Source organism: Hirundo rustica, chromosome 7 (assembly GCF_015227805.2).
Source record: "Hirundo rustica isolate bHirRus1 chromosome 7, bHirRus1.pri.v3, whole genome shotgun sequence".
NCBI classification, from domain to species: domain Eukaryota; kingdom Metazoa; phylum Chordata; class Aves; order Passeriformes; family Hirundinidae; genus Hirundo; species Hirundo rustica.
The window spans coordinates 27,997,414-28,011,222 of record NC_053456.1 but is presented as its reverse complement, the minus strand read 5'-3'; the positions used below and the strand labels follow the sequence as shown (position 1 = coordinate 28,011,222).

Below are 13,809 nucleotides of genomic sequence, written 5' to 3'. Positions count from 1 at the left end.
GGGTCTGCTTGAGAGAGCTGGTAAATAACATTCATCTTTATGATCACTCCCTGAAACAGTCCAACTCAAAATATTCTTTTTTCTGCCCTTAGTGAACTGGAGGAGAAGCACCAATAGTAATGCTTGTGTTAGGTGTACTTCTGTGGTCATTTACTGAACAGCACTACAACCTGTTCTCCTGTTCCATAATTTCATCTTGTCTGCAAATGCATTTTGCCCTTAGATTATCTCTGGTATTAAACAGGTCTGGCAAAAGAGTGATTCAAATGCTAAACTCATAATCAATGTAGGTACGAAAGCACATCCTGACAAAAATCCTTGATCTGATGACAGCAGGAGCCGGCAAGCAGACAAGCGTGTGCTGAGAGAACCACGCCAGTGGGAAAATTCTTTCAAAGTGATCAAACACGCACAGGCTAAGTCACTGCAGCTCGACTCCGACACCCAATGTCGGTATCACTGCTATCGTTAGTACCTCTCACAGTTTACAGTTTTTTGGTGCTTTAAAATAAAGACTTCAAGGAAGAGTATTTTGACAATGTCTACATTATATTTTAGTTGAATTCAAATATTTTTATTTTGCTTTATGCAAATTATACCCATCCCACCTAAACCAAACAGCCCTTCACACCATTTAATTCTCCCTGAGGCACATCACAGACCTGCAGTCCTTATAGGACCCTACACCGCTCCTTAATTTTTTTGGTGTGCTTCAACACCTGTCAGCATCTGCAATATTACTCTTATCACACAGAATAAAACCCCACAATCTTAGAAAACTTTCTAATAATTCTGTGCCTGTAATATATAACAATATAATGCTTAACTCTTACTATTTTTTTTTTTTTTAGCTGAGAAAACGGTATAAAAGTAAAGGCAATTTTAGCAGAGCTGATAGGATTTTTTAGAAGTACTTATTTTATGAGATTACAGAACTCTGTTGAATTGCATTCATTGACTTTTATGAATATTTATCAGACAGCAACAAAGCTTATGCTGAGAACAGCACTACATTCTAATGGTGTGAAAGGCAGAATAGCCCAAGCCTTTCATGTGCTTCATATATTAATTTGGGGAATTTAAAGTGAGAACAGCTGAAAGAATAAACAAACACTCAGAGACATGAAAGTGTATTTTACATAGTTTTAATTGTTGAATCTTCTACATTATACCTCCTCCTTTAGTTAAGAAACCCAAATCTGGGACATTTACATTTAAAATAAGACAGCTGTGACAAAAATGGGACTTTTGCAAATAAATGAGAAAGATTGAGCTATTTTTTACTGTGATGATTTAAAACCTGAAAATTCAACACACCTGTAAATGTAGGAAGATTACGAGTAGAGCTGGTAAAAAGTACAGCCATGCATAGAAGAATATCACAACAAAGGCTGCTGGGCTGCTCTGGTACTGCATGGCTGCTTCATTAAGGGAATTGTTTCCTGGCTGAGGGAGCCACTCTCAAAGGAAGTCAGGAGTGCCACTGGTTTTCCTGATTCCACATGTCAGCAAGATACACAGCATGAAACGATCTGCCCTGCTGTTCTCTCCCACAAATTAAAAGGCAGTGCTGGACAGTAAAAAGGCAGTAAAAGAGTCTGACTATGTTGGTTCCTGTAGGCTTTTGCCTTTTGTCCTTTTTTTTTTTTTTAGCATCAGAGAAAGTCAGAGGTTAAGTGAGGAAAAATAAAAAGGGAAAAAAAAAACCCCAACAAACCCTAGAGAAAAATAGGGAGTAAAAATGAATTGGGAGGTGGAAAAGAATTATCTAGGCAGAAAAAGAAGTATATTTTATGCGTACTACATGGGCCTTACAACAAATTGCTGTTTCACTGATTCACTGACCTTGAAAAGACATGCTACCTTTTTTGCTTCTATTCTCTGTGAATAACAATGCTAGTTTTCCCACCAGCCTGTTAAGATCCTTTCATGGAAATATAAGCATTAATGTATCCTTGTCAGAAAGTGTACCTGATGAAAGATTACCTACTTCCTGCTCTGAAGTTCATAAAACATCTCTTAGGATGTTACTACAAGATTGGCTTCTGTCTCTGTTGCATTCACAACTGTATTAAAAGAAAGAACAAAAATCTGTATCTTATGAAGATGTGCACACTGATTTATCTTATGAGCTTGTGAATGGATTCTCTACATCCTGAGCCCAGACTGAAAAAGCCAAGAGCTCTTAGGTATTCAAGGACTTGGAGGAGACCCCCTGAGGGAGTTAACAGTGCTTAGAAGCACTGATGGTGGCCTCCTAAGAAGTTTCTCCGTGTGAAAGTTATGGTCAGTGCTGTGTGAAAAAATGCAGAAGGAAGTTACTCATTTCTGGTAAGTTTGCCATTTATTCAAATGGGTGTATTTCTCTAGTATGACGTTTCCATATGCAGGCCCTTTTCCCACAACATTCCCTTTCTTGGGTTGGGCACATCTCTCTTCTTTATGAGCTGCAACTTCTCACTCCATCCCAGTTTCCACCATTCTATCTAACCTTTGTCTCTGGATCCTGCTTTGTTTCTGGTTGCCCTAACAACACTCCTGCTCACCTCCTCTGTCCTCCTGATGTAAAAACGATCATTAGATACATAGGAAAAACAAGAACTCAAAGCATTGATTTTTAAAATGGATTGCTAATATTTCTCTACTTAACACTGAATTTAAAGAGGTTTTTCCATATTAATGTTTCAGTTAAAATCCAGCTTTATGAGCTCTCTTATCTTGCCTGTGTGAGCGATTACAGGATTTTAATGCTTTGTTTCTGTTTTATTTTGCTCAATTTTCAGCTCACTCTTTTTCCTGCATTTTGTAGAATATAGTCTCAGAGCATCTGTGAGCTCTGAAATGTTTTTTTACCTTTTGCTTTCCATTCAGATCAAGAGGGTTTAAGTATTTGGACAAATAGGTAATTTAAATTCAATTTGTTTTATTTGTAGTGGCTCATAGGAAATAACCCAGTGTAAGTTTTGGCCCACACTATGGACCTTGGGATTTATAAAACAAGAGACATCGTTCTTCCATTCTTAGTTTTTTCCTGTCCTCCCGCAAATCACAAGCCTTTGAAAAGTGCTATGTTCAAGTATGGCTCACTGAGGGTCATTGTGTATAATATCTGCTCACATAAAACCATTTTTTGGCATCTTTGAACATCAAACTTGCAGAGTATATATGAGAAAAGCTCTGCTGCCTTTCGACATCTGCATAGCCTGAAGAGTTAATACACCTGAATTTCCCAAATCTTGCTACCAAGTCTGACTGTACGTCTGAGATGAGATGAAAAGAGGGTAACTGGTTAGAATTAGAGGATTCTTCCAAACCACAAAGTAAACAGGTGACTTTCTAAGTTTGCCTAATACATTTTAATATTGATAAGTCTGTAAATCTCTGTATCTGTGAGTAAAACACTCCTGGCCTTGTGTTTGCAGAACGCTTCAGTTTTGCTAATCCTGCTGTAAGGTACAGTGGGAATTAGAATAGAGTATAGATTTTAACCAGCAGCTGATTTAACTCCACTCAGAAAAGACACAGACAAACAGTGGTTAACAATTCTTCCAATTTATGCATGTTATACTCCCACAGTGCCAAATTTCAGGAAAATAAGCTTACTTAGATTAGTCATTAGGTTGTTGGGTTTTTTTTTTTCACATCCTTCTAACTTGACATTAAGGAACATGAGATTTTGCAATAAAAGGTTAAATACACTTCATCCCTGATGGAAAATATTTTTAATCTTCTTAAAATCCTTTTCAATTAATACCAGAGGAATTTAAATTATTTTGAGGATTACATTGTGATCATGATCAGATTACCTTTTTTTTTTTTTTTTTTTCTTTTTAGGTGACTTTTTCTAATGAATTGAGAGAGGGGGGTCAAATTTTACACGCATGAAAAAGAACCAAACATAAATGTTTTTAGCAGTTTTCAAATTCATGTAACCCTGTGCTTGGGAGTGGTATCAAGGACTAGGCCAGCCTGTGTATAATTTTAGTTCCAGTTTAAAAGGAAGGCTTTAGATGGCATCTCTTCTCTATTTGCATATACTACCACTTTAATCAGTGGTCATCTGTCAGAAATATTGCTGAGAAACACTGTCTTAACTTTTTTTCATAGGAAACTGGCTTTTTTTGAAATGAGGCAAACGTGGGTATAGCTCTTTCCACTCTTTCCTTGTGAGGCCAGTCAGGCACAGGCGACCTAAAGAGAACAATCTACTTTTAACACTTGCTTCGGGTGCATCTGGTTTAGCATTTTTGTTTGGCTCCAGGGGCAGTTTTGAAGCAAATCTTATCATCCTAACTTCCCTACTTGGTTCACATCACAGAGTAGTTTCTGAGTGCAAACTTATCTCTCAGTTGAAACCATGAGCTATTGCTCTCTTCTCCAATGTGCATCCCTTCCATCCATGGCACTGGCTCTGTACCTCCAGCAGAACTTCCAATGGAATGGATTTCAGGCTCTCACCACCAACACTCTCCCCACACAGACCCACTCCTATTGGGTTATTTGATGCTTTCCCTCACATCCTTGTCAGGACCCCTCAGAAAAAATTTAAATGAATTCTTTTCTCCTGGTGGTTAGGCTACTGCAGAGCACCTCAGTGGTCCAGGAGGCTCATGATTAACTTCGGTCCAAAACTAGTTAAGCAATGCAAAGATCTTTCAGAAAGCACACGTTAGGAGGAAGGTTGTATGTCTGATTAACAGACCAAAGAATAGCCTAACTTCCATTCTTCATGTACTGAGCAGATTTTCTCCAAACTCTTTAACTACAAAGTAGATATGAATATCTGACTCCTGAGGACATTGGTAGCAATTTCCTTCTGAGGTGGCCATATTAGAGACTGTAAGAGTAGCTTTTGAACTAGAATATTACCACAATGCTTCCTCTCCTCAGTAAGAAAAATTCCTGGCTAATAGGTATAATTTAAAACTAATGCTGCTTCCCCAGAAACTGTGCAGTTTGTGATAAGCCAAATGATCCCAAAAAATGGCAGGTAAGTGTGTGGGAGCCATGGTGCCATGTACATTTCTAACACTTAATATATCCATTGAGCTAGCAAGGTACACGGTACACCTGAACCTACTCCTAAGTAATTACCAAAGAATGGAGGAAATGAAATACATCTATTGGATCATACTCTTCACAGTAGTTAACAAGTTCACATAGCCTGAAGGTTAGCAACAACTACAATTAAATTTCTATGTATGTGTCACACTGAAGAAATACTAAAAGCAATGATCAGAGGAGTTAAAAAGAACTCTGTGAAAGACAGACATTGGTAAATGTTCTCATTAAGTGGAATTACCACCTACCTTACACAAGAGTCATTATCATTAGACTTGGATAAGAATTCATCTTCAAGACTCCTTCAAATCCTCAGGACAATTTCTGTTATAATGTATATGACATGCCTTCCCTTCCTAAAAACTAAGCAGCTAGCAACTAAACACAGGCAACTTGAGAAAGCTTCACTGGTTGCACAAACGAATAAACTCTGTTTTACCTAGATTGTAGCATGACTTCTGGGATTATCTCAGGCTGTCCATTAAAAACTTTATTTTCAGTTACTTGTTAACTTCTCAAATTTCAATCACTTTGGCCAAAAATCTGAAGATGGGTGTGACTTAAGATGTGAATCTTTATGTAAGTGAAATGAATTCTTGGCAAACATCTGCCCTTGAAAATCAGATTGGAAAAAAAAAAAAAAAAAAGCTTAGTTATTTACAAAACTATATAACACTTTTTACCATTCTCCCTTAAAAAATTTCTTATGTCACTTTCTTCTTTATACCTGGTACCAAATTTGGTGGAAGAATCACTTTCTTATCAGGCATCTGCTCTCTCCTGTCTACAAAATTTGGTTCAACTGTTGCTACCTGCTATGACTATTTACTGAATCTATCTCAGATTTTACCCCCCTTTTCATTCCAGGCCTTACCTAACCTGGGCTCCACACAGGCTTGGGCCTGTGTCTATATAGTAAGCAGAGGCTGTGAAATAGGATTAAATATGATCTAATTTGAAGTCCTGATTTTACCCTTTCTCACATTGAATTGGCATCTCTGTTTAGGGAAAACAAGACTCCTAAAATAAAGGAGCTAGGAATTTGCAGGAATCTTCTATAACCACATTTAATTATTAAAAACACAGGATTTGCCTGAAAGTATCAGCAGACAGTGAAAAGAATTCATCGTCTTCAGTTAGAGCAAGAACATCATTAAGATAGAGGCATATCACAAAAGTCCCTCTTGTTAAGTTAGAGAAGACAAAACATTTATACTATCTAGAAAATACAACATGATGTGTAAGTGCAGCGAGGCTCCTTCAAAGACACAGGAGACAAGACAAAAGAAGAATTAAGAAAAAAAATGAGGCATTGAATCAATGTGTGTGTGTAAATATATTTAAAAAATAAAATTTGAAAACATATGCAGTATGTTTTAAAAGCAAGATTGAACTACATTTGCTTTACATGGATTTGAACTTGCATTTTTTTCCCAGCCTAAAAGCTTAATTATAAAGGCAAAATATGACTTGGGGTTGCTTTGCCAAAATGTGAGTGAAGCTTAGCAACAAGTATAATATTTGTACAAATAAAATATATCACTCTTTTTTATTGTTTTATAATATCATGTTCATGATGTAACAGCCCAGGTACAATAACCACTAAGACTTTAAAAAAATTCTTTAAGAATTACCTCACAAAACATTTTCTCATTGATAGCTTTGCCTAAATCTCATCAATGCTAGAATTAGTTATGATTTGTTATCAATGTGAATGCGTACTTGGAGAAATTAGAGCTTTTTTCCCATTGCTTTTCCTGCCTTGCGGATTAGGTGTTCATCACACAGGAAAATATGTCAGTTTTCACATTGCATCAGCCCTGTTCAATTGGTACAGGAGAACCACTTTTGGCTCCCATCAGAACAGTTAATTTTAAGAGCTTCCCAAAATGCAATGTCTAGGTGCCAGTACCGGCTTATTGAAGCTATGCTTCAGCACAGCTCCAAGACAACTGTATTTTCAGCCGGTTTATGATACAAACTACGCCCACTGAGGAACAATTGTGTGCCTTAACGATGGAGATGGAGTAAGATGAGTGTAAAAAAAATCCATATTAAAATAGATACTGCAGGCACTTGCTGACTTACATTCAGACAAGCACATAGATTTCTTAATCTATCTTATCTTTCTTAGTTTGAGTGAACTCCTTGGCTGTTCTCGAAAATCTGTTTCCATCTGAAGTAGGGGTACACAACACAGCATTTTTGTACAGGGGACTGCATCAGACCTTCTTAAAACGGAACAGAGAACCTGTTATATAAACTTATCACCAACCAATTTTGCTTTTTTTAAACTTTCTATGCAAGCACTTTTACTGTAAAGCTTCCTTTTGTCAACTCTTTTATTAGACATCAAGAAGGATCAACACCAATTGCTCTTTTCCTTTGTAATTCATGGTTCTCCACAAAGAAAAGCAGATAGATACAGATGCCTCAGAAACATCTAGAGATGCACAGTCAGAAAAATAGACAATCTTTTATTCTCTTCTAGAGAAGAATTTAACTAAACCCTCACTTAGCTGTACCAGACATAATTTTAGTACCTCTGCATCTTGCGGACAAACAGATCAAAAATAAAATTTGTTCAGTGTTACCTGTAGGTTTGATGTTTATGAGGCTTAAAATCTGTAGATTCCCCATAGACCTTTTCCAGTTAAAGACTTCAGGTGTCAAAGGCTGTAACATAAGAGGAGGATAAAAAAGGTTTTAAACCTTTGATGTCAGAAGACAATTCATTTGACAATAAATCCCTCTCTAATATTAAATGTGTAAAACATATCCTAGAAAGGATAAAGTGCTTTAATATGCTATATGCATCTGTCCGTGCAACACACTACAGAGTTTCTGCAGACTTCAGCTATGATATCGTTGTGTTGTTCCCAAATAATTAAAGTAATGATTAAGATTCATATGATTTCACATAATACAGGAAAGATCTGCAACATATTTCTACATGAAACAATAATTCCCTCTATTAAAACACTGTGTGGTAATTACCTTCTCTGTTGGTTTTAAATTAGTCTTCTAGGTCAGTCCGTGTGGCAGTCTGTGGATATGTAGTAAGTTTATTTAGTTGCTTTGGGGTTTTTTTTTCCCCTGTTTGTTGCAGTGACTTGGTATGATGCTCTGTCTCTTGTAGAATGCAAGCTGACGTTAAGTCCTTCATTCCCTCAGTCTCTTCTCGCCAGTATTGCTTAACATGAATGTTTCTTCATGTGAACATCTATCTTCTTTTAGTGTTACTTATTTTGTGACATTTTTCACTGAAACAAAGCAAAATAACTGTGGTAGACATGTATTTTGGCATTTTTAACGTAAAATTTAGAAGGAAGCTAATGAAAATAGTTCAGCGGTATCTAGATCTGTCCCTCAATTAGCATTTCTTTGTGTTGAATACGTTAAATGTCTCAAGACTCTTGACAGAAGTTCTAGACCTTTTTAAACATGGGATTTTAAAATTATATATTGTGTATGTATATACATATATAAATGTCACATCCTTAAATAGCAGTTATGCCCTGTAGCCAGGCATTTACTAGTACATAATGACAGGTTAAGGTAAGGAGGTTCTTTTATTTTCTTCCTTAATCAGTGACTGCCAACAGGTGCCAAACACATTCATTAGGGAATAGAAACCAGGGAGAAATTAATATTCCCACAGAGTCTGACTGCCTTTAAAGCTAGTAACTGTAATTTTGAAGAGCCTTACACCCCTAGGGACTACCAGTTTGCCCAGCCCTCTTTTCCATCTCACTGAATATAATCTCTTCATCACCTTTCCATTCACCCTTGCTACACTCCACCCCACCTTTCCTGAGGTCTCCACGTGGATAATCTCATTATAACTAAATACCCTCTGAGATATTGCAAGGGACAGCACCGCGCTGGCACGAACTCTTCCGGCGCGGCCGCCCACGGAGTCTGCCGCTGGAGCCCCGCACGGCACCGCCAGGGGGCGGTGTCGGCCCTGGCAGCGCCCGCCGGGACGGGGCTGTGAGGGGCAGGGCGGGAGCGGCAGCGCCCCGGGCCGAGAGCGGAGCGAGCGGGGCAGCCCCGCGCAACCTGCCTCGCTTTGGGCTCGTTTTTAAGGGGCGGAGGAATCTCAGCGTGAGTCTTCGTCGTCTTCTACGAGCTTTCCCTTACGTCTCGCACCCACTCTGCCGGCCCGCCGCCAGCAGCCTTAAGGTGCCCCTTACACCCCCAGCCCTCACGACCGGCGCTGGCAGCGTTCCTGTTCCTTCCACGGTGCGGCCACCTGAGGGCTGCGCGGGCTGCAGGGTGTTTAACCGGAGTCACCTCTTCCGCACGCTGCTTCTACTCTGGCACAGAGGCAGCCCAAACCCGCCTGAAACACGCGCGGGGAAGCATTCCTCGGGCCTCCCCGGCACACGAACGCTCTCGACAGGCGGCACGATCCTCCACGAGCCCGCTTCGTCAAGGTCGTGCGGAGCCGACCAGGTGTTACGAGTCCCCCTACACCGCCCGGCCGCCCCCCGCGCGCCGCCCCGACCGCCCGTCCAGGAGTCCCGCGGGCACGCCCCTCCCCGAGGCCATTGGCTGCCGCGGCGCCGCCGGGGGGCGGCAGCGCCGCCGATTGGCCGAGCGCGCCGTCAGTCAGCGCCGCCCGTCAACACAAGCCCGGCTCCTGTCACAACAGTGTGGGGCTGTGGCCGCACTTCCTGCGCGCTCTCCGCGTCCCCCGCCCCGCTCCTCTGGCACCGCGCAGTCCCGCGCGGGCGCCCTCCGCTCCGCGGGCGGACATGGCTCCTCCGGGGAAAGTTGGCGCTGCCGCCGTGCCGTGAGAGGAGCGCCGCGGGACGCCGTCCGTTCCTCCGTTCGTGTGACTCCCCCCGTCCTCTCAGCGCCCCGGGGAAGTTGACGCCGCTCGGCGGAGCGATGGCAGAGGCTGCCGGCGGCAGAGAGCAGCCGGCGGCGGGCCGTGCTCCTCCCGATGCCACATACCGTGCCGAAGAGGAGCCTGAGCCGGCATCGCTGGACGCTCCGGCGGCAGCCGGGGGCAGGAGGCGGGAGCGTCGCAGCGGCGTTTCGGCCGTGGGTACCGCGGAGCGCTTCCCGGGCGGCAGCCTGGGGCCGGGGGCAGCGCCCGACCCCGACGCCTGCCTGCTGGAGGCGGCCAAGGCCACCCCGCGGAGGAGCAGCATCATCAAGGTGAGGGTGCGCCGCGCCGCCGGGAAGTTTGCGCGGGTCCCGCCGCCGGCTTACCCAGGCTGAAGCCGCCCTCCGGTGCGCCCCTGCCCGCGGGAGGGGGCCGGAATGGGCAGAGGGGTGATGGGAGCCCTCCGGGGACGGGCTGCGCGCACCCTCCGCGCAGGTGGAGCGGCCGCTGCCCTGGCCGCGGCCGGCGAGGACGGCGGGGCCGCGGCGCTGCCTCCCGGAGCCCCCGGGGCGAGGTGCGTGCCCGGAGCCAGCGGCTCTCCGGGCTCTGTGATGGGGCGCTGCTCCCGCCGCCGCTGAGTGGGGTCGCGGTCCCCCCGCGGTCGTGCGTGACCCGTGGGGCCGCTTCCCGCCGAGTTGTAAAGTTTTTGTGTAGCAGCTCGTATCAGTTCTTACTACATATATATGAAACACTTGGAAAGCAGAATAAATAGCTTCTATAGCGCTGGCTTTCTTAGTTCTTGAGCAGCAAAATATGAAGTGTCACAAATTAACAGAAGGTGTGTGTGGAGACGGACTGTAGTACTGGTTGTTGAGGAGCAGCACCGGGTATTTAGCAGCTTTAATGTGAAATTAACAGGTTGGGCGTGATCTTAAAGCCTCCGCCTTTGTTATAGTCTGGTAAGGAAAATGGCTTTATGATTATGTTAATTCTTCTTCTTTTTTTTCCCCGGTTTATTTATTTATTTATTTTTTTTTTTTAATCAGCTCTGTGGTTTTGAATTAAATGCCATTTCCTTGCAAGTATGTAGGCTTAATCGCCAGTTTCTGGGGAACCGATGAATGAAATCTCCTGGGCGAATTTAATTTAGCATACGTTCACACGTGATCCTCTTGTCAGTGATTTGCACTTGGAAGGCATGGGAAGAGCAGCGGAAAATAAGACTTCTCATCTGTAAATGTGTGAAGGCACTGGGTAGAGCTCTACCTCAATGGAGGGAGCTCAGGACGCATGCTTAGCTCTTGCAGCTTAGTACGTCTATTCTAAGAACAGATACGCGAAGTACTTGCTTTTTACATTTTAAAGCATTAAACGTTCAGAGGGGACCGAGGCAGTTAAATGCAAAAGAGAGCCTCGAGGGCCCTTTGTGGGTTTCACGTTGAGATATTAACCCATTAAAGGCGTTAAGGTTGGCTTTAGTTTTCTAAAGACATCCACTGGATGTGATGGGAATGCTTCCAGTCTGAAGTTGCATAAATGTATAAATGCTTTACTAAAGGACCAGAGTTCTGTAACTGTACTGGTATGGAGATGATATTTTCTCTTAGAATTGTGTGAACGTTTCAGAAATTGAAAATATGCACTCTTGGATTTCAGTTAAAATGTATCATTATTTTTACAGACTATACCAGGTCCATGTGGTAGATACGTCATAAACGGTGTATAATTGTTAATGATTGAGTAGCATTTTCACTGCAGGTTCATAGTTAGATATTGATAATTTAGCACATCTGATAATGATCAGCACATTAGCAGACTGTGATAATGACCACTCTTCTAAGTGGAGGAAGTTTCTTGAGATCTATCCTGGGATGGTGTTTATAAGTAGCAAGATTCCTGAGACAGGTAAGAAAGTATTAAGGTTCTTGAACGAAGAACTGGCAAGGACTTATCTGAAATACTGAATAAACTTAGTTTTCTGTGCTTAGAAATGGTGCATTCAAACTGGAGCAGGTGCATGGAAGGATAGCTAGGATGGGCTGATGAAGTCTCTGGGTTGAATACTGTATGAGGGGAAGAATAGATTTCTTGGACAAAGGCAAAGGATTGCTATGTGTAGATCCAATCTGGAAACTAGATAGCTATTCCAGGCCCTGTAAGGGTTTGGAATGGTCTTACAATGGGAGTGGAGTGAAAAAATACCATTGTTAATCTTAAATTTAATTGTTAAATAGATGGATTAAGTTAGTAACATGGCTGTGTGTTATGGCAGGTGTCTGAACTTGAGAATTCACAGGCTGTGCATCTCTAAGGCACAGTGTTGGGACCCCATACAGAGCATTGCATTTCTTCTCCCACAAGGTTGTCTCAGTGGTGTATAAAGTGTTTTAAATCACAGTTTTCCTTTGGCATTATAGTAGGAAATACTATTAACTTGGGGTGGAAATTAAATAACGTATTTGTCTGCGTTTTCAGGTACTTATAATGTCCTAGGACGTATTCATTCTGTGTTAAATGCAAATTTTAATTGGACTTAAGATAAAACCTTTCAACTTACTTTATACTTTTTCTTTTCTCAGGACTTCAACATGCAGGATGAATTTTCTAATGATTTATTATATTTATTTTACTCCAAAAAGTCTGTATGTTCATATAAATCCATAGTCAAAATAGTATTCTATTGCTTCCTCTAAGCTGATCTTATCTCCTGAAAAATGTGACTTCAGAAAGCAAAGGAAGTTGAGCAGTAAGGGCAAGCTCTTACTCTGCAGGAGTTGAACACCCTTGCTCTGTTTTTCCCGTTTCTCTCCCAGCTGTTTAAAGGTGTACTTTAAACATGAGTGGTCTTGCTCAATTAGGCAAAAAGTTACAATTCCATAAGTTTAGATGGTCAAAGTACACTTCTAACAGCATTTTTCCCCCCCAGCTGTCTTTTGGAGCTCTGCAAGTCTGAAGGTTAGCATGGGAGAGTTCAGTTCCAGTGGTAGCCAGACTTGCTTACATTGGAGTGTTCTGGCACCCAGAGTATAACTGGGAAGTACAAAGACTGAACAGGGACTTCCTTTAAAAACCTTCCCTGCAGCAAATTCCACTTGGCATATAGTGCAAAATATGAGCCCTTCTAAATAATCTTCAGTGCGTTCATGTGCTCTGTATTTGGCTTCAGAAACAAGAGAACTCATTTATATAAAAATAATAAAGTGTAGCCACAATATTTTTAGTTCCATTGTGCTTTGCTGATATTCATGGCTTTGTAGATTAAGGTAAATTTAAAATAAGGTTAATGAGAAATAGTTGTAGTTCTTGTGCATTAGGTTGTTTCACTAATGTGCATTCGTTGTTTTTTTTTAAGGTTTTGTGTTTGTTGTTGGTTTTTTTTTTTTCTAATGCAAGGAAGAGGTGAATAGTCTTACTACAAGACTGGGAGTTTGCTGTGAGGAATCTGAAATCAGTGGACAAGAATGCTTGGAGATAAAACTAGAGAAATGGCAAGAGATCATAGAACTTGACCTGTTTTCTAGGAAGCCAAGAGATGGACTATGCAGTGATTGAATTGTTTGCCAAGTGCTTCCTTTTTTTTTTTTTTTTTTTGAGTAATCCAAGGCCAGTTGTTTGCAAACAAAGTAATAATTGCAACCACTTTTAGGCCAGGAAAGCAGAACACAGTGCTTGGAGAACTGGATTTCTGCTTTCTTTACATGTAATGCTTTGCAAGCCTTCCTGTGTGGGGGGCTCTGAACAGAGTTAACTGATGTTGTTTTCCTTCTGGCATGTTCCTTCTGCCACTGCCATGTATGAGCACTTTAATAAATGAGTAGGAAGGCTGTGTAATTTGTTATGTAATGCTACTGAAATACTTAATAACTTTCTACCAAAATATTTCTCTGTCAATTCTTATCAGGCTTCTCTCT

The 13,809-nt window shown here is 41.6% G+C and overlaps 1 protein-coding gene across 1 annotated transcript in view; it reads left to right on the top strand.

Moving 5' to 3' along the window:
• Positions 1–9,746: 9,746 nt before the first annotated feature.
• PLCL1 (phospholipase C like 1 (inactive)) overlaps positions 9,747–13,809 on the top strand; it is a 184,205-nt gene continuing 180,142 nt past the window's right edge. Inside the window, exon 1 of the mRNA XM_040070094.2 lies at positions 9,747–10,230. Coding sequence (XP_039926028.1) covers positions 9,958–10,230 — 273 coding nt within the window. The 5' untranslated portion in view covers positions 9,747–9,957. The remainder of the gene's footprint in view (positions 10,231–13,809) is intronic.